General features: G+C 50.0%; 1 protein-coding gene across 14 annotated transcripts in view; it reads left to right on the forward strand.

Annotated features, from left to right (window-relative positions):
- Nucleotides 1–18,273, forward strand: part of ADORA1 (adenosine A1 receptor) — a 40,621-nt gene that overhangs the window by 14,733 nt on the left and 7,615 nt on the right. For 7 of the 14 annotated variants that reach the window (XM_013977657.2, XM_021102258.1, XM_021102261.1 and 4 more), the window contains exon 3: nt 4,286–4,412. In XM_013977657.2, the coding sequence (XP_013833111.2) occupies nt 4,375–4,412 (38 nt within the window). In that variant the 5' untranslated portion in view covers nt 4,286–4,374. 14 annotated transcript variants of the gene reach the window in all.

Genomic DNA, 18,273 nt, shown 5'->3' on the forward strand with positions numbered 1-18,273 from the left:
TCGCTCAGTTTCAGCTAATGCCGCAGAGAAGATGGTCACCCAATAAGCAGGCAGTTATCAAGTATCAGCTCAGCCTAGCCCTGATGGGAGAGCAGGTAGGATGGGCGAGCCCCAAGGCTGACATAGGGCACACAGGGTCAGGGTCTCTGTCTCCATGGACTACTTGCAGAAGCACTGTCAGCTCTTCCATGCAGAAATGATCTCCTTTAGCCTTGTGTATCTGAGAAAGCTTCGCAGTGCAGTTGGCAGGGTTGGCCCAAGCCCTGAGAGCCAGACCTCGCAGCTCTCACCATGCAGCTTGCTCTCAGAGTCCACAGGCTTTCAATTCTCTGCTTCCCACCCCTGGGAGAGCAGGAGCCAAGACTACAGCAGGGCAAGAGCTGCTTCTCAGCCCTTTTTTTCCTATCTCAAAGGTACCAAGGGCTCTGATGCCCACTCACCCAGTTGGGATGGGAACTCACCCAGCAATGATTCTCTTGTGGGCACAGGAGAAAGGTTGCTGGAAAAAAGCCTTTCTACCCCAGATTATTTTTCCATTTTGTTTATTGAAGCATAATTGACTTAGAATATTACATTAGTTTCAGGTGTACAACAGAGCAGTTTTTTTTTATTTTTATACATTACAAAATAATCAGCAGGATAAGTCTAGTTATTGTCTGTCACCATACAAAGTTATTACAGTACTATTGACATATTTCCTCTGCTGTATATTACATCCCCATGACTTATTTTATCCCAGTTGTTTTTAATGATCACCTTTTCAGAGGGACATTTCTCTCCCTTGCTGTACGGAGGTACACCAGTGGAATAAAGTGTAAGAGAGAGCAGTCTTCCCAGACAGATGATTCAAGCACTTAGAATTGTGTTGTTTTGAAGTTGTTACTTAACCTTTCTGAGCTTCCATTTCCTCTTCTGTAAAACAGGCTTCTTATTACTTCCTTCCACAGGTTGTTATGAGGCTTAGAGATGAGATACACTCAGGGGCTAGCACATAGCAGGCACTCAGTAAGTAGAAGCTGTTACTCATGTGGATAATCCAAACTTGGTTTTCATTTACCACTTGTTATATGGCTGCTGTAGTCCCACTCGGATCAAGCCCTTGTTGGGATGAGCTGCACGTTCCGTGGGAGCAGGATGTGGTTTTCTCCATCTGCCTGGCTCACTATATTTCAGTACCTGACAGCACACACCTGGCTGGCACTTAGTAGGTGGCTGAATCAGTGTCCATGGGGGGAAGGAAGGCTTAGTGGGGGTGACTGAGTCACCAGGTTGGGAAGAAGTCAGTTGGCTATTTTATATTCACCCACAGAGGGTAATCGCAGGTACTGGAGAATGAAGGGTTATTTCAGTAAAACATCCCCAGGAAACCAGAAGAGTGAAGGGTCTCACTCCAACTTACCTGGCAAGTTACAGGGGGAGTAGCCTGATCTCTTGACCCCAGCTTAGCTCCCGTCGGTCCCCATGCTGCTCCTGTTTCTTTGAGGAAAGGGTACCACAGCCCCTCCTGAGCTCTGTCTGTCTTCTCCCGAGGGCCTCATCCTGCTTTTCCTGGAGGATTGGCATCTGAGGGAGTTGAAGCAAGAGCTCCCCTGGGGACTGGCGGCTCCATAAATCCTCTCTGGGGAAGAAAACATTCACAGTGTTTGGGAACTCCCTGTGCTCAGAAGACACACCTGCCACAGTGGTCCATCCTCTGCAGAGTGAACACAACACCCCCTACCCCACATCAGGGACTCCCGGGGCTGCCTTGATGAGAATGGCCCAGGAGGGAAGAGACACAGACACCACCCAGAGTGACTGTGTCAGGCCCAGGGGCTGCCAGTCTGGGAGCAGCCAGCAAGCCAGCAAGGGGTGTGAAGGCATGACACCTTCCCTCTGCCACCACCACCTTTCATCATGGCAGGAGGCCATGGCAGCTCCAGGCTCTGGGAGGGGAGCTATAGCTTTTTATTTTTAAAATCAAAAAATTAGGAGTTCCCGTCGTAGCGCAGTGGTTAACGAATCCGACTAGGAACCATGAGATTGCGGGTTCGGTCCCTGCCCTTGCTCAGTGGGTTAAAGATCCGGCGTTACCGTGAGCTGTGGTGTAGGTTGCAGACGTGGCTCGGATCCCGCGTTGCTGTGGCTCTGGCGTAGGCCGGTGGCTACAGCTCCGATTCAACCCCTAGCCTGGGAACCTCCATATGCCGCCGGAGCGGCCCAAGAAATAGCAACAACAACAACAAAAAGACAAAAAAAAAAAAAAAAAAAAAAAATTAGGTTCTGGGTTTCCAGACCTCTCATTTAATTCTGCTGGCTCACCCCTCCCCCCTCCCATCCCAATCTCTCATTCTAGGCCTAGGGAAGAGTCCCAACCAAGCTAATCTCTTTCCTGTTTGTGCCCACCCAGTCCTCATGCCCCACCCCCACCATTAATCCTCCTTGATGTAGGAACATAGTTTATATGTTGAAGGCAACAAGTGTTAGACCTGCCCTCACAGACACAGTCCCACGCTCTTGTGGGCGAGGCTGACAATTTACCAGCTGCCCTGTAGCAGGAGGCCTGAGCAAGCCTGGCCCACACACAGGCGCACAGTGATACTCCTCCAGCCAGTGATGCTCAGCCCCACCCTTCCTTTTGCCTGAGCTCAGAACTCACTTTCTCTGCTTCCTGCTCAGTTACATCTTAACTTGTCCAGGCCTTGGAGTTCAGGAGAAGAATGAAAGAAGAATATTTAGGAGTTCCCATCGTGGCTCAAAGGAAACAAATCGGACTAGCATCCATGAGGATGCAGGTTTGATCCCTGGCCTCACTCAGTGGGTTAAGGATCCAGCATTGCCATGAGCTGTGGTGTAGGTCGCAGATGTGGCTCGGATATGGTGTTGCTGTGTCTGTGGTGTAGGCCAGCAGCTACAGCTCTGATTCGACCCCTAGCCTGGGAACTTCCATATGCCACAGGTGTGCTCCCCAAAAAAGAAAGAAGAATATTTAACACCTAAGACCATGTCTTTGTTGTTGTTTTTTTTGTTTGTTTGTTTTTTGCTTTTTTTTTTTTTTTTTTTTTGGTCTTTTTGCCTTTTCTTGGGCCGCTCCCACGGCATATGGAGGTTTCCAAGCTAGGAGTCTAATCAGAGCTGTAGCCACCGGCCTACACCAGAGCTGCAGCAACATGGGATCCGAGCCGCATCTGCAACCTACACCACAGCTCACAGCAACCCCGGATCCTTAACCCACTGAGCAAGGCCAGGGATCGAACCCTCAACCTCATGGTTCCTAGTTGGATTCGTTAACCACTGCGCCATGACGGGAACTCCTAAGACCATGTCTTAAACACACACATACACACACAAACATACACCTCAGACAGCTGTTTCTTTCTCTTGTCTAATTCCTACTTATTATTTAAGTTAGCTCAGGAAGACTTCCTTGTTTTGTTGTGTTTATAGCTCTCCATGTCACTCACTAACACAGCCTCTGTCAGATTACAGTGAGCTAACTTCCCTCACTGGCCTGTGAGCAATTTGAGGGTGGGGTCCAAGCCTGTTCATCTCTTCTGCCCATTTTTGGTGTTCAGTGCCTGACCCGATGAATCAATAGATGAATGGTAATAGCAGAAAGTGACTCGTGAACACCTAATATTTGCTAGGCCCTGTGCTAATTTATATGGATTCCCACAATGTTATGAAAAGGGATTAATAGCATTTTATAGCAATAGTTATATTCCTATTTTCCACATTTTTTGAGAGATTAAACATCCTGTTATTAGTCCCATAGCAGCTAAGTGTAATTGGAATTAATGAATGAATAATTTAATGGATGAATGAAAAGACCTGTATTTGAGCCTTTTCTCCAACACTTGCTGCTGGGTGATTTGAAGTAAATCATTTACCCTGTTGGAGCTTAGTTTCCACATCTATAGAACGGGCACAATTCCTATCCCCACTGCAAAGAGTTGTCTGTAAGGCAGTGCTCTTGGAATAGGAGAGAAGAATGGCTTCATTGTTCAGGGGTGAGATGGTTCTGTGGCAGGGGAGGGGGAGGCAGGTCCCCCAACCCCCCACCCCAGTCTGTTCTCTGGCCTGCAATTCAGAGCACAGCCCAAGGGCTGGCCTGACTGTCTGGCACTGAGGTGGCAGAAGGAGCTAACATTGGCTGTAGGGCTGTGGGCATGTGAGTGGAGCAGAGCCCCGAGAGACAGACACAGCTGCAGCTGGGATCAGGAAGTGGGTGTTGCCCCATGCCTGGCAGAGGGACCGAGTTTGCCTTTGGAGCTGACGTTTAAAGAGAAAACCTCTTCCTTCTCAGGTGTCGTGCCACGCTGTCTACCATCTGCTGGAGCTGTAGACAGCTCCCGGCTGCTGGGAGCTGAGCCAGGCACCTCCAGCACTTGTGGAATGGAGGCTCCACACCAACAACTCCCTGACCACACTAGGTGGGGAAGTGGGTGGTATCTTGGGTTGGTGGGAAGGAATTACCAGTGACTGGATGTGCTGGCTGGTGCTGGGCTTTAGCGCCTCGATGACAGGCAGCTCCAGGTCCTCAAGGGGTCTGTGCAGGGGCACGTGTCACCTCCCACTGCTGACGTCCACACAGGCAAGGAGGGAACATTGTCTAGGTCCCAGTCTTCCCGTCAGAACATGACCTGACTCAGCTTGATCTGCTGTGAAGATTTGAAGAAAAAAAATATTCAAGGAAAACATCTGAGAGGAGAATCAAGGACAGGGGATCCCCCTCCCCATCCAGGGGAAAGTGATTCCCCAATTTGCCCAATACAGAGGGAGACTTGGAGCTAGGAACCCAGAGGCTGGAACTCAGGGCCCAGTCTGCCACTGTGTCCATTTGGACAAGCCATCTCGTTTCTCTGGCCCTGGGTCCTTATCAGTGAAGGGGGTTCACCATCCTTGCCCAACTTCCCAGGGTTGCTGCAAGGATCCAGTGAGCAGTGCGAGTGCTGAGTCTAATGAAGGTGGGGATGTTGAGAGCCACAGAATCCTGAGGGCCTCCCAACCCTGGTTCTGGCTACTTACTGCTCTATGACTCTCTGTGCCTCAATTTCTACATCTGTCAAATAGAAATAATGACATCTTCTACCTCATGGGATTGTTGAGAGGATTACACAGGAAAATAATGTAAACCCCCCATCTCTCCCCAGAGGGTTCACTCTTCCCCTTTCCTGCTATTTCGTGGGAGGGTGGGTGATGGATGGATAGCAGTGTGAGCACGTGCATGTATGTCTCTGTTGTGGTTGGGATGGACAGCTGACACACCCATCCACCAGCATGGCTTAAGGGGTTCCTTTACATGCATCCTTTACAAGCCTGCTGTTGGAGAGCGTGGCCTTGGGGACATGGCTGTGGCAGGGTTGGGAGTCACATAGCACTGTATAAGGTGCTCTGTCACTGTTCTGGGTACAGTGCCCGGGGTACCTCCCTCCCTTCTTCAGGCTCCTTCATGAACCTGGGGGCTGCTGGCAGGAGGGCATCCTGAGGAAGAAGGAAACATGAGGTCCCAGAGGAGAGGGAGCACCTGCCTGCCTAGTATCTCCTCAATGTCAGGAGCAGCACTAAGGACCTTCTTTGGTTGCATATTTAATTTTATTTAGCACTGAAAGGCTGCTATCAACACCATTTTCCAAGTAAAGAAATAGAGAACCAGGGAGGTAAAGGAACTTGCAGTTTGTTACCCAGCTAGTAAGTAACAAAACAGATTTGAACACCTGCCTGCCAAATCAAAGTGAATGTTATCTGTGATTACCACCGCCTCTGGCCACTATTCTCAAGGATGACCAGACTGTGGGAGACCACAGCCCCTGTCCGCAGGGAGCTTCTAAGCTGACATGAAGAGAGAACATAAGATTTTGAAGATAACAGAAGAAATCAGCTGAGTGAAGAGGGCTGAGATTTCTGGGACAGAGGCTGCTGGTGGGCACAGGCCTGGCCTGACCTGCAGCCTGGTTTCCTTTAGGCCCTGCCTGCTTTCTTGCAGGTTCTAGGGCCTGCACATGCTCCTTCGCACAGCTGCCTTGATCACAAGTGCAGGGAAGCTAAATCAGGAGGTGTTGCTAGCATCATAGCAGCAGAAATAATCCCATGCGGTCCATGGAAGTGAGAGCGGTGAAGATGGGCTGGAGAAGCTGCCCAGTCCTGGGGCTGAGTGCTGTGAGGGTTCAGGGAAGACTTTTCTGAAGTGGCATGTGTCTTGCAAGCAGCACTGGGCCAGAGGCAGAGGAACCTGGGTTCAGTCTCAGCCCAAACAGTCTCCAGCCAAGCAGTGGCCCCGGGCACACACCAAACCTTCCTGGGCCTCAGTTTTTCCATTTGTAAAATGGCACCAACAAAATCTGCCCTTTCTGTAACGCAAGCTGATGTGTAACAAGGAGGATCCCTGGTTGGAAGTGCTTTGTAAGGAGAGCTGTGCCATGCCAGTCTCATTTCACTGAGGTGGAGAGTCCCTTGCCTGCTCCCTTTTTCCTTGCCTGGCTCCCTGCCTTGTGGTGGAGGTGACTGTCCATTAAGAGAAATAGGTCACACAGGTGGTTTGTAAGGGACCTGGCAGGGATTGAGTTCCTATTTCCTGTAGGATCCAAGACAATGCCTTTCCTTTTTCTGGGCTCCTCAGATGACCTCCTCACCAAACAAGGATGGGGAGGGTTGCTTTTGTGCCAGCCATTAGCCTGAATGCCACTGGGCCCTGCTATTCACATACACTGCCATCTGAGAAGCTTGAACAATAAGGAATTCTGGGGAACTTAGACTATAACCCCTGCCCCTCAAAGTCCTTCCAGCCTCATGGAATGTGAGACACAAAACACTGGTTTGGGGGCTGGCTGGCCTAAGTTGCAATTCCAGTTCTGGCCACCAGCTGTGTGACCTTGACCGAGTTACCTCCTGCTCCTCCTCTGTGGAGCTGCTGCCTTCCTCCCAGGATGACTGTGAAAAGAGGAAAGACAGTAGGTAAAGCTCAATGCCAAATGGTTACTATAGAAACACTGGGAGGTGGGCTGGGCAGATAGCATCTCCATTTTAGATGAGGAAGCCAAGATTCTGAGAGGTGATGCAATCTGCTAACACAGTGAGTTAGATTCTGATTTGAACCCAGGCCTTCTAATGCCTGTCGACTGCCTGCCAGGCATTTGTTACCTTGAGCCTCTTGCTTCCCTGGCCAAATGGTGTGACTCTGTCAGAGACAGTGAGTACCAGCTATGGAGGTCAGAGAAGGGGGAGTCGTGGGTGGTCAGGCCTTTGTGGGATTTGAAAGTTGGTGGACCTTGAGTTGGACCTTCCAAATGACCCAGATTGTTAGTTTTACTGTCCGCTGAGGAAGGGAAGCCACTTTGGTGCCCCCATCCCATGGCTGCAGTGCCTGACCTGCCCATTCTTGCTGGTTGAATCCCTAAGGGCCATCATGTGCAGCAGTCTGCATTCCCTTTCTGAAGCTTGAGCTCAGCACTTTGAAGTTTTCATGAATGGTGGATGGGAAAAGGGGGGGGGCTTTGATTTAATAAGCTTCCTCCTCTCCCACACACTTCTTAATATGAGATTCCCTTATCCAAGGTCGTGGCAGATGTGAGTGATTTATTGGGTTTTGCAGAAGCGACTGGAAATGAGGTCATTGAACACCCCTCAGAGAAGCTGCCTCACCAGGCCCGTGCTCTGGGATGCTGCCAGTGGCTGCGCGCTGCTCCATCATCCTAGTGCAAATCACAGGGGTCCAGGCCAGCTCCCTGTAGAGGATGAGAACAGGCTGTTCCCTCCTCCTACCCAGAGCCAACAGTGAGAAGAAAGAGCTGGTCTTGCAGCAGGAGGAAATGTGGTTAGACTCTTCCTAGAACCACCTAATTAAGTGGCTTAATGAAGCTGGATATCTTAGAAAGGGTGACTGAGGCAGAATCTTGAAGTGGAAATCTCCAGGATTCTATGGAAGGCCCCTCATCTGGCTGAATGGAAAGCAGGCTCTCCTACCTGCCAGGAGGGATGTTGTAAAGGGAAGCAAAAAGCCTCAGGCTGGCTTCCTCTTACCCTTCTCCTTACTTTATTCATGTTTAACGTGATTATTGATACAATTGGATTAATACCTACGACGTTACAACTCTTTTCTATTCACTGGGTTTGTTGTTTGTTTCTCCCCCACCTCCTTTTTTTTTTTTTTTTTTTTTTTTTTTTCTGCCTTCTCTGGTTTGAAATGAGTGGTTTTTTTCCTTTTTTTTAATTATTTTTCTTTTTTCCATCATAGCTGGTTTACAGTGTTCTGTCAATTTTCTACTGTACAGCAAGATGACCCAGTCACACATGCATGTATACATTCTTCTTCTCACATTATCATGCTCCATCATAAGTGACTAGATGTAGTTCCCAGGGCTATACAGCAGTGAAATGAGTATTTTATATGAGTCTGTTTTCCTTTCTAAAAATAATATTGTGGCGTTCTCGTTGTGGCTCAGTGGGTTTGATTCCTGGCCCTGCTCAATGGGTTAAGGATCTGGCGTTGCCTTGAGCTGCGGCTTAGGTCGAAGATGCAGCTTGGATCTGGTACTTCTCTGCTGTGGCTGTGGCTATAGTGTAGGCTGGCAGCTGTAGCTCCCATTCAACCCCTATCCTGGGAATTTCCATATAGCACTGGTGTGCCCTAAAAAATAAATAAAAATAAAAATAGTATTGTGTGCCTCCTGTGTGCCAGGTACTATGGTAGGTGATGGGAATATAACACTGACCTAGACCTGACTCCTGCCCTGGGGGAACTTGCAGTTCTATGCTCAGGGAGCAAAATGGATAATTTTACTGATTGTCTCACATGGGGAAGAGGAGGGCATTGGCCCCCACCTTGATCCAGGAGATCCTGCTGCTGCATGCTGGCCCAGGAAGGGGAGTCTAAACCCACCCTGTATCTACCTGGGCAAGCCCAGGGCTTCTCCACCATCCACTGCATCAGGGCCTCCCCGACAGCTCATCTCTGGGACTGGGGCAGAAAAGAGGAAAATGTGGAGCAGGGAGTTTGAGGGTCAGGGTGGGGTAGGGCTGAGGCCTGGCAGCTGTTGCTAAACTCTTTGTGCTCCTGCCTATGTGGCTGCACTGGTTCACGGATTGGGCCTGGCCTGTGGCTTCATGCAAATGTTCTGAACACTTTAGGACTTAGTAGATTGGCTTGTCACAGGACACAAGACAAAGAAACAACAAGAGGCACCAAGAAGGAATGATGGGACACAGCTGGGTGCTGGGGCTCTTACTGCTGTTATTTGGGCTCCTAACCCCATCAATTTGGATGTGAGGTGGGGAGAAAGCCAGACCTGGAGAGTATGACTGCAGCTTCTTCCAAGTCCCAAGAGCAATACTGCCTTGGGTTGTGATGGAGCAGGAGGGACTGAAGTTAGATCTTGTGTAGGACTTTCTGATGTAAAAGTACAAGCTATGGGAATTGAGGGTGGGGGTGAGCCCTTTCTTTGGAAAGATTTCCAAGGTGGAAAGTCTCCCTGTCTTCTCTGTCCTCCCACAGCCTGCCGTCTGCTGCATCTTTTTCAGAGTAGAAAGCTAGATATTTTAAGGAGCCCTAAATGCCCAGGCAGCAAAAACAGAAGAAGAACCCAAGTCCTGGGAGAGCAGTTGCTTCTTTGAGGCGAGCCATCCCTGTCTCGCAGGCTGGGGAAGGTCTGGGCGGAGTAGCGCCTCTGACTCCAGTCTCTGGGCTCTAAGGCACTGGGTCTGCCACCTGGCTCTTAGAGGGCTTTTGCCTTTGGGCTGCTCTGGAGTCTGCATATTGTCAATCCCCTGGGGATGGATCATAGTCCCTTGAGGGAAACAGGCCTTCAGGAAGATGATGAGTACTCTGTGGTTCCAGACAGGCCAAGAGATGTGCAGAAGGAAGGTGAGAGAAAGGGCATAGGCTCCACCTGAGTCTTCCTGCCTGTCTCCAGTCTACAGTAGCCACTTACTCAAGAGAGCTTTATTGGGCTTAGCCAGGAAGTGTGGCTTCTCCAGGGCCCTCTGCAGGGTTTAGTGCTGGGCTCAGAAAGCTTGAATGTCCCCATCTGCTCCCCACCCCAGACTCAGAACAGGGAACACAGACCAATTCTGTACCAAGGTTGAGTGAGGTGGGAGAGCTGGCTGCAAAATAGATACTAAGGTCATGTGACCGGCCTTCCAAAGTGAAACAAATTAACTTTTCATTTGTCTCTGTCTCTGCAACCTGTTTTGTATCTCTACAGGAACTGACTGTATTTTTTGTGGTGTCAGGGATGTCCTTGAGTGGGGTGGGTGCAGTGATAATAGTAGGCACTAGTTGCCACTATTCACCACTTGCCTAGGTAAATTAATGCACTGATGCCATGGTCACAGTGAACCTGCCAAGCAAGTCATCTCCTCCCACTGTGTTGATATAAAACACTGTTGCAAGGAATTGTTACTTTGTCAAAGCTACAAACTATTAACTGGTGATGCCACAGAACTCTGACTCCCTAGCACTCATCATTCATTCATTCACTCACTCACAACAAATGCTTCTTTCTCTTCCCATGTTGCTCCCCATCTTCCTTTCATGGATCATGTGACTGGAGCATGAAATACTTAGAGGGAGGATTTCCTTCTGGGGAGTTGTAAGTGCCTTTCAGCTGCTGCCCCCCAGCTCCCCATCCCCAAACTGGTTTTCCGTGTTCCTCTGTTAGTGACTCTCCATATAACATGATCTGGCAGGAGTTCCTGATGTGGCTCAGCAGAAATAAACCCAATTAGTATCCGTGAGGATGCAGGTTCGATCCCTGGCCCTGCTTAGTGGATTAAGGATCCAACATTGCTGTGATTTGTGGTGTAGGTTGTGGCTTGGATCTGGTGTGGCTGTGGCTGTGGCTAGCTGCTATAGCTCTGATTTGATCCCTAGCCTGGGAACTCCCATATGCCATGGTATGGCCCTAAGAAGCAAAAAAAAAAAAAAAAAAAAAAAAAACCATCTGACACATTCTAGAAGAGGGGAACTTGACCTGCCAGGGCTTGGGGAACATCATTAGCCAGATGAAGATTTAGAGGGTTCCAAATGGAAAGAGTTTCACCCAAAGCCAGCTCACTCCCTCCCCACAGAGCTGGACCAGAACCCAGGTCCCGTGGCTCCCACCTCAGTAAGGTATTTCAAGGGAGACTGCCTCGCTATGAAGTCCTCATGCCACTGCTGACCACGCAGGCATCCATGGGCTGTATGGGCCCCTGCTCTCTGAGGCCCTGGGAGCTCTGCACATTTCCAGCTCCCTCCTGCCTTCACCTTCCTGGTGCACCAGCCAGGCAGCAGGATTCCTTGCCACCTCTCGAAAGTGACCACTGTCTGAGAGACCTATGGGGAATGATCCAGTCAGCTCCCTCTCCCTGTCACGTCAGGTGTTTCCACTTCATTGGAGAAGGAATTTGACTCCCTCTACCACCACAGTCATCCTGGTAAGGCCTCACTGCACCAGCCACTCATAGGTCATTAATGTATACGCACACAGGATGGTTTTTTCCGTACCAACGAATGAGTCAGAAAGTCTCCCACAGCAGGTGGGGCCATTGGCCTTGGTGTTTTTGCCCTCCTGGCCTTTATCCTCAGAGCTAGAGAGAATCAAATCTCAGAGCAGGAAATGGCCAGGAATGCTGAGGTCTGGGTCTGGTTTCCTGAATTTATGGTCCAGGTCAGACACCCTTGCCCCTGAGGGACCACCCTGTCACTCGGATATGGGGCTGCACTGGCCCCAGGAGTCAGAGGGCTGGGAGTGGGGAGGAGGTGGCCGCATCTCAAAATTACCCAAAGTTTATACAAGCGCAGTGCCTGGGCCACCTCTCATCTGTGTGGGGACATTCTGATGGGCCCTGGACTAGGAGAAAGAGTTGAGGATTTTAGGCAAACCTACTTTGAAAATATGCCTTCCTCAAACCTGAGAACCTCCCTCCAGCCCCTGCAGCCTCCTCTGGATCAGACCCACTGAGCAAAGGCCAGCCCCTCCTTGTAAAATGAGAGGAAGTGCAAAGAGGAGAAAGACTTTGTCACAGACACGCGAGCGGGGAGTAGAACTTGTGAAGTCCATTACCTGTGCCACCTTGGAGTCTGGGGACAATGCTAGGAACTTTGACCTTGTGTGTTTTAGCCTGGGCTGTTCTCCCGTCAGACTGGCACTCCCCCTGCCAGGGAGGGTGGGGGAAGTTGTTCAGAAAAGGGGACGTTACTGAGTCACATACATAGACATAATTGTATTTCCCACCAGGCTGTAGAGTTAATTGTCCTCAGAATGTGACCAGGAGTTATTTCCAAAGCCCATTACACTAATGACCTAATTAATTTATCCAGCTCTATTCTTTCAAGGAGTTCTAGTGTCTGCTTCCCCCTCCCTGTAGCCCTGCAGACTAGCCTGAGGGTGTTGGATGGATCCCCCTTGTATAGATTCATGACACTGATAGAGATGGTGAGTGATGCCACAGGACCTGAAGCCAGCAAGATTTGAGGCAGGATTCTTAGTACCCAGACATCCTGAACCTTCCCCAGGGTCCCTGATCCAGACTCCCCTGGGCAGTGTTCCTGTTAAATATATGGCCTCTGGAGTGTGCCCAGCGCCTTTGATTGTATCCAGGTTCCTCTTTCCTTTGAGAGGAAAAATTTCTCTGCAGGAAGTGCTGTAATAGTCTGAAAGCCTTACTTCCCTGGTCTTGAGATCCAAGTTTCCAGTTACAAGTGGCTGAGATCCTTGATAAGAAGGGAGACAAGGACAGAGGTAAGCAGAGCCGTGGAATATTGCCCCTTCTTAGATGTCAAGGAAGAGGAAAGGGAAGATGGAGTCAGTGCCTGTCTCCACGTTGCATAAAGATGTGGACCCCTCCTGCCCCCACAGAGCCCGAATGCCCAGTGCCTAGGTGAGGAGCGGGGCACAGCCAGGCTAAGGTCCTGCCCTGGTCTCCACAGTTCACAGGACACTTCTCCACCCCTTCAAACAAAACCATGTTTAGCCTTTTCCAACCTACCCTGTGGATTCTCTCTCTTCTGAGTTAACACATATTTATTAAGAGTCTGATGGGGAGTTTCATTGTGGCTTAGTGGGCTATGAACCCACCTAGTATCAGTGAGGATGCAGATTCAATCCGTGGCCTTGACCCCTGGTCTGGGAACTTCCATATGCTGTAGGTGCAGCCCTAAAAAGAAAAAAAAAAAAAGTCTGATCAATTCTCTCATCCCTCTGGCGGGGATTCTTTGTGATTACTGCACTCAATTCTTCCTGCTCTAACTTCATTGCTGAACACTTGGGATCTAACCAGGAACATGGAAATCACTTAGGTGTTTACAAGTGAGGACGTTTAATGCCAGAAATTGATCACATAGGTGATGAAGCATCTTAGAAGCCAAATGAGATAATGAAATAACTTGGATGTTAGCATCAACAGGAAGCTACCTCCAGGCTGAAGGACAAAGGGAGGAGGTGGTCCTGGATCCCAGGGGCTGCAAGGGGCAAGTGAAAGCTGGAACCATAGTGGACCTGTCTAGTGGGAGGTAGAGCCAAGGAAGAGACGTAACACTGCCTGAGACCCATCTACCACAGCGAGAGGGGTGGAAATATCCTTCCATCTCCTTCCTCCAGCACTCCAGTCCTCTGATGAACCCTAAGACCCAGAAGCTTGGGGAGCTATCCCAGAGGGGTAAGCCTCCAGCCTCTGTGACACAAGGCAGGGAAAGGAGAGAAAGCTAAAGACAGCTTCAGGTCCAGCATGTTCCAGTCTTGTTTGTGCAATGATGGAGCAACTTCTCTAGGCACCTTCCTCTGTCAGTCAGTTCTCCACTACCAAAGAAATTTTTTGGTATGGGATCTATGCTCAACCTTTCTCTTTTCACTGTCAAAGCTTCTTTCCTCCAAGGTCCCCTGGTCTGTTCATCACCAAATGGCATTCTGAGTTTTCCTGTTTGAAGGAGGCTTATTGTTCATGTTCTCAGAGTCAGCTTAAAAATCAGCCCCCAGGGGTGTCCAAGAAGAGCCCTCCTCTGGGGATGGAGGCAGGGAGAGGCCACCAGTCAGGCCTCCAACTGGAAGCAGTGTCCTCCATGGAAGGCATCTATCCATAGGCAAAGGACCAATGGAGAGCTCAGGCACTTCCTGGCTCTTGCTGGAGTTTAGCTTGAGATGGAGATACTACTTCTCTGGAAGACTGCAGGGAGGCTAGTTCTGGCCAGGGGAGCCTCTGGCGGTCTCGTTGTAGGGGCCAGCTCTGGGGCTCAGAGCTGCCATGTGTGTGTTGGAGGCTGGCTGGTGGCCTGGTGGCACTCATACCTTTCAGAAGAGGCCCGCTTCAGAGCAACCTTATGTCACAGGACCTAAGCAGGAACTAGTACTTATCTGGCTTAGCAGCAGATCCCCCACAGCTGTAGCCCAGAGAGGAATGAACAGGGAATGATTTTTCCCATCTGGGGCACTGTAATTGCTCCTAAGGCTATGGCTATGGCTTTTTAATCTCTCTCTAGTTGAGCACCTACCATTTAATCCTTATCTATGGTTCTTAGAGATGTATTCACATGGTACTCAGTCAATCATGAATGAGAAATAAATCATTTTTCGTTATCATTGAATAAAATGTACTTATCGAACAAATCCAAATGATTGAATAAATGGATGTATGGATTCATGTATCGGTTTTCACATGTATTTTTTCATTCATTCAGCAGATAATTATTGAGCACTGTTCTAGGTGCAGGGGATGTAGTGATGAACTTGCAAAAGAAAGTCTCTCCTAATGAAGCTTACCTTCCACTGGAGAGAAACAAATAATAAATTCATAAACATCTGTCAGTCTATATCTGCCTCCAGTTGAGAGAGGAAGAGAAAGGGGGTGGATGGATGGATTCAGACAGTTAGAAGTGATAAGGTCTATCAAGAGAATTAAAAGTGGCAGGAGACTATGTGACAGGAGCTCCTTTTGCCGGTGGTCAGGGAATCTTCTCTGAGGAGGTGACAGCTGAGCTGAGATGTAGATGAGGGGAAGAAGCCTTCCCAGTCCTCTCCAAGTTCAAAGACCCAGGTGGGAGGTGCACAGAAAGAGGTGTCCAGGAGGTCCACAGTGAGCACGGGGTGGGGTTGGGATTGGGGGTCAGACCCCTGGCAAGAGAGGCGCCAGGGAGGCTCAGGGACAGCGCCACCCTCCCCTCCGTGGTCGGGATCAAAACCCAGCAGCAGGAAGTTCCCAGTGTGGCTCAGCACTAACGAACCCAATTAGTATCCATGAGGACTCGGGTTGATCCCTGGCCTCGCTCAGTGGGTTAGGATCTGGTGTTGCTGTGAGCTTCAGTATAGGTCGAAGACACAGCTTAGGATCTGGTATTGCTGTGGCTGTGGTGTAGGCCAGCAGCTGCAGCTCTGGTTTGACCTCTAGCCCGGATGCAGCCCTAAAAAGCAAAAAACCCAACAAAACCAAAACAAACAAACCCTGAGCAGCAGCCTCATGGTGCTTTCTCTCACCTGGGCATCCAGACTCAGCAGCAGGCCCTGTTGTCTTGGTTCCCAAATACATCTCAAAGCCATACACTTCTCCTGGCTTCCCACTGCTGCCCACCAGAGCACACAGCCTCGTCTCCTGCCTGGACAGATAAAATAGGCTCCCTGCTGGTTTCTTGTTTCCCTGCTCCATACAACACATTCTCTGCACGGCCACTCAAGATATCTATCTTTTTTTTTTTTTTTTTTTCCCACTGTACAGCAAGGGGGTCAGGTTATCCTTACATGTATACATTACAATTGAGATATCTATCTTTTAAGAACAGAAATTGGGTCATGTTACTCTTTTGCTTACAGTGGCTTTCCCAGCACAGGGATAAACCTTGGAATCTTTCTTGTGACCTGCCCAGCCTCAGGTGGCCGTCCCTGAGCGTGTCTCTGACTGCCCCACCCTGGCCCCTGCCTTTACTCCCAGGATGCCCCTCACTAGCCTCTCTCTCCCTGAGCCCACTCCAGCCTTTACCTCGTGCCTGGCTGCCCTCGGAGGTCATCGTGCTCTCAGCTCAGCGTCTTCTCCCCAGAGAGGCCCATCCTGCCTGCTCACCCACCCACCCAAGTCAGCACACTCCACACCCAGCCACTCGCTCTCAGAGTCTTGATTGGTTTATTTCACTTGATTGGTCTTTTCACTCTGTAATGATCTGTTCATTGGTTTCTGGGTTGGTTTCTTATCCCCTGCCTCTACAACGTTACTTTCAATATTCTTGAGCCCTACCACTTGGAACTGGCACCTAAGGACCCCCCGGGAATGAAAGGGAGGCAGCCTCAGCTGCCTAGTTCACAGACAGCTGAACACCTGACCAGATTGTGAGCAGCTCAGTCTGAGGGCTACAAAGAGGTCAGACTTGAGCGAAGGGGAGGCTCCCAGGCAGTCTGCTGCCGTCTCCAGAACTGCCTGATCCGGGAGTTTCCTTGAAGCAGATGAGACCCACCATGAGCCCCCATCGTGGTCCATCTTCCTGGTTTGGGCTTGGTCAGATCTCAGTCTTAGAAATTCCATCTCTGCCTCTTATGCGCTGAGTGACCTTGGACATAGTTCATAATCCAAGTCTCAGTTACTGTAATTAGAAAATGAGAATAGGAGTTCCATTTGTGGCTCAGCGATTAACGAACCTGACTAGGAACCATGAGGTTGCAGGGTTGATCCCTGGCCTTGCTCAGTGGGTTAAGGATCCGGCATTGCCATGAGCTGTAGGTTGCAGACGTGCCTCGGATATGGTGTTGCTGTGTCTGTGGTGTAGGCTGGCAGCTGTAGCTCCAATTTGACTGTCTATAAAGTCAGTACCAGCACAGAAAAAGGATCAATAAATATTAGCTTTTATTAGCATTGTTTTTTTTTTGGGGGGGGGGGTGTTTGTTTGGCCATGCCTGAGGCATGTGGAAGTTCCCAGCCCAGGAATCGAACCTGTACCAAATAGTAACCTGCGCTGCTGCGGTGACAATGCCAGATCCTTAACCTGCTGTGCCGCAAAAGAATCTGACATTGTTACTATTATTGATCAATTATTATTTTTGAACATCCGCCTTCCTTAGCCTCCAGAGCAGCAGGGTGCCTCTCCTGTGGTAGCCCAGCCAGGGTATTCCCAGAAGTAGCAAAAGCCTCCTCTGCCTTGGCCTATCTGGGTGCAGGATTTGTGGCTCTCCTTGCCTAGTTTCTGCCTCTAAACCACACTAACTTTCACAGCAGGTAGGCTATGAAATACTTGTCTGTTCTGCTAGGCCTGCTCTCAGCAACCAAAGCCTCTGCTGCCTACATACTAAAGGTCTCCCTTTCCTCTTGGAGTCTCTGCCACCCCTCTGCTCTAAGTCTCAGTTTTTTCATGTTATCATCATCAGTAAGAAGATACTGACGAATAAAGTAGTTCATACTATGGAGTTAGTCTTATCTTGGCTTTAGCAATAACACACAGAGAGGGAGATTCTTAACCCAAAGGAACATCTCACCCATGGTGGGATTTGAGGCACACGAGGGAGCTTTGGAAGGGGGCGGGGCTCTCCTCATTCCTTCAGTGGCATCTTTAATGAGCTGTCTGCCCTGCTTGCCTGTGGCAGGGCTCCCCTTGGTGTCTCAGTGCCTCCATGCTGCTGCTTCCCTCCTGTGTCTGCCTGAGACTAACCCTCCAGAGGGGAGCCACCTCTCTGGCTAGTTCTCAGCATATCCCTGGGGTGATAAGGCTTTGGTCCAGGACTTGGGAGGGACAAGCATTTGAGGCACATTCAACATACCCTACCCCATGTGCACCCTGGGACTTGTAGCCTCTGCTTGTCTTTCCCACATGTAGGCAGAGGTGAGCTTCTCTCACAGCCCCGGGAGGCAGCCCTTCCTGTGAGAGCCTGCCCCACCTCAGCTAAGGTCCTGGATCCAGCCCTTTCCCACCATGGAGAAAATAGCAAGAAAAACAGATGAGAACTGATACCCTCAGCTACAGGGTCTGCTGGGACTTGGCCCTGGAGGAGCCCCAGGAAAGCTTTAACCCCAGGGCTCCAGGCAGTAGGAAGGGTGAGGGGAAGAGGAGAGGGAGACACCTCTCTAGCTAGAAGGTGCCCCCTGCTTCTCTCCTACTTGGGACACTGTCAGTGTTCACCTCCTCTCTTGGGGGATCACCATTGCCTAGACGTGGGGTCTGTGCTGGGACCCCCCTCCCCTCCTGCTGGCAATACCAGCAGTCACTTTGTCTACCCCCCTTCCTCTGGGCAGTACCACCTTTGAACAGACATTCCCATTTTAAAGCTCGTGTAGGAAGGGGACATCCCCAGTCTCTCAATCATCCACATCTAAACAGCCCACTGTCAGCCTGGTGCCCTGAGGATCAAG

This window comes from Sus scrofa, chromosome 9 (assembly GCF_000003025.6).
Source record: "Sus scrofa isolate TJ Tabasco breed Duroc chromosome 9, Sscrofa11.1, whole genome shotgun sequence".
Classification (NCBI taxonomy): domain Eukaryota; kingdom Metazoa; phylum Chordata; class Mammalia; order Artiodactyla; family Suidae; genus Sus; species Sus scrofa.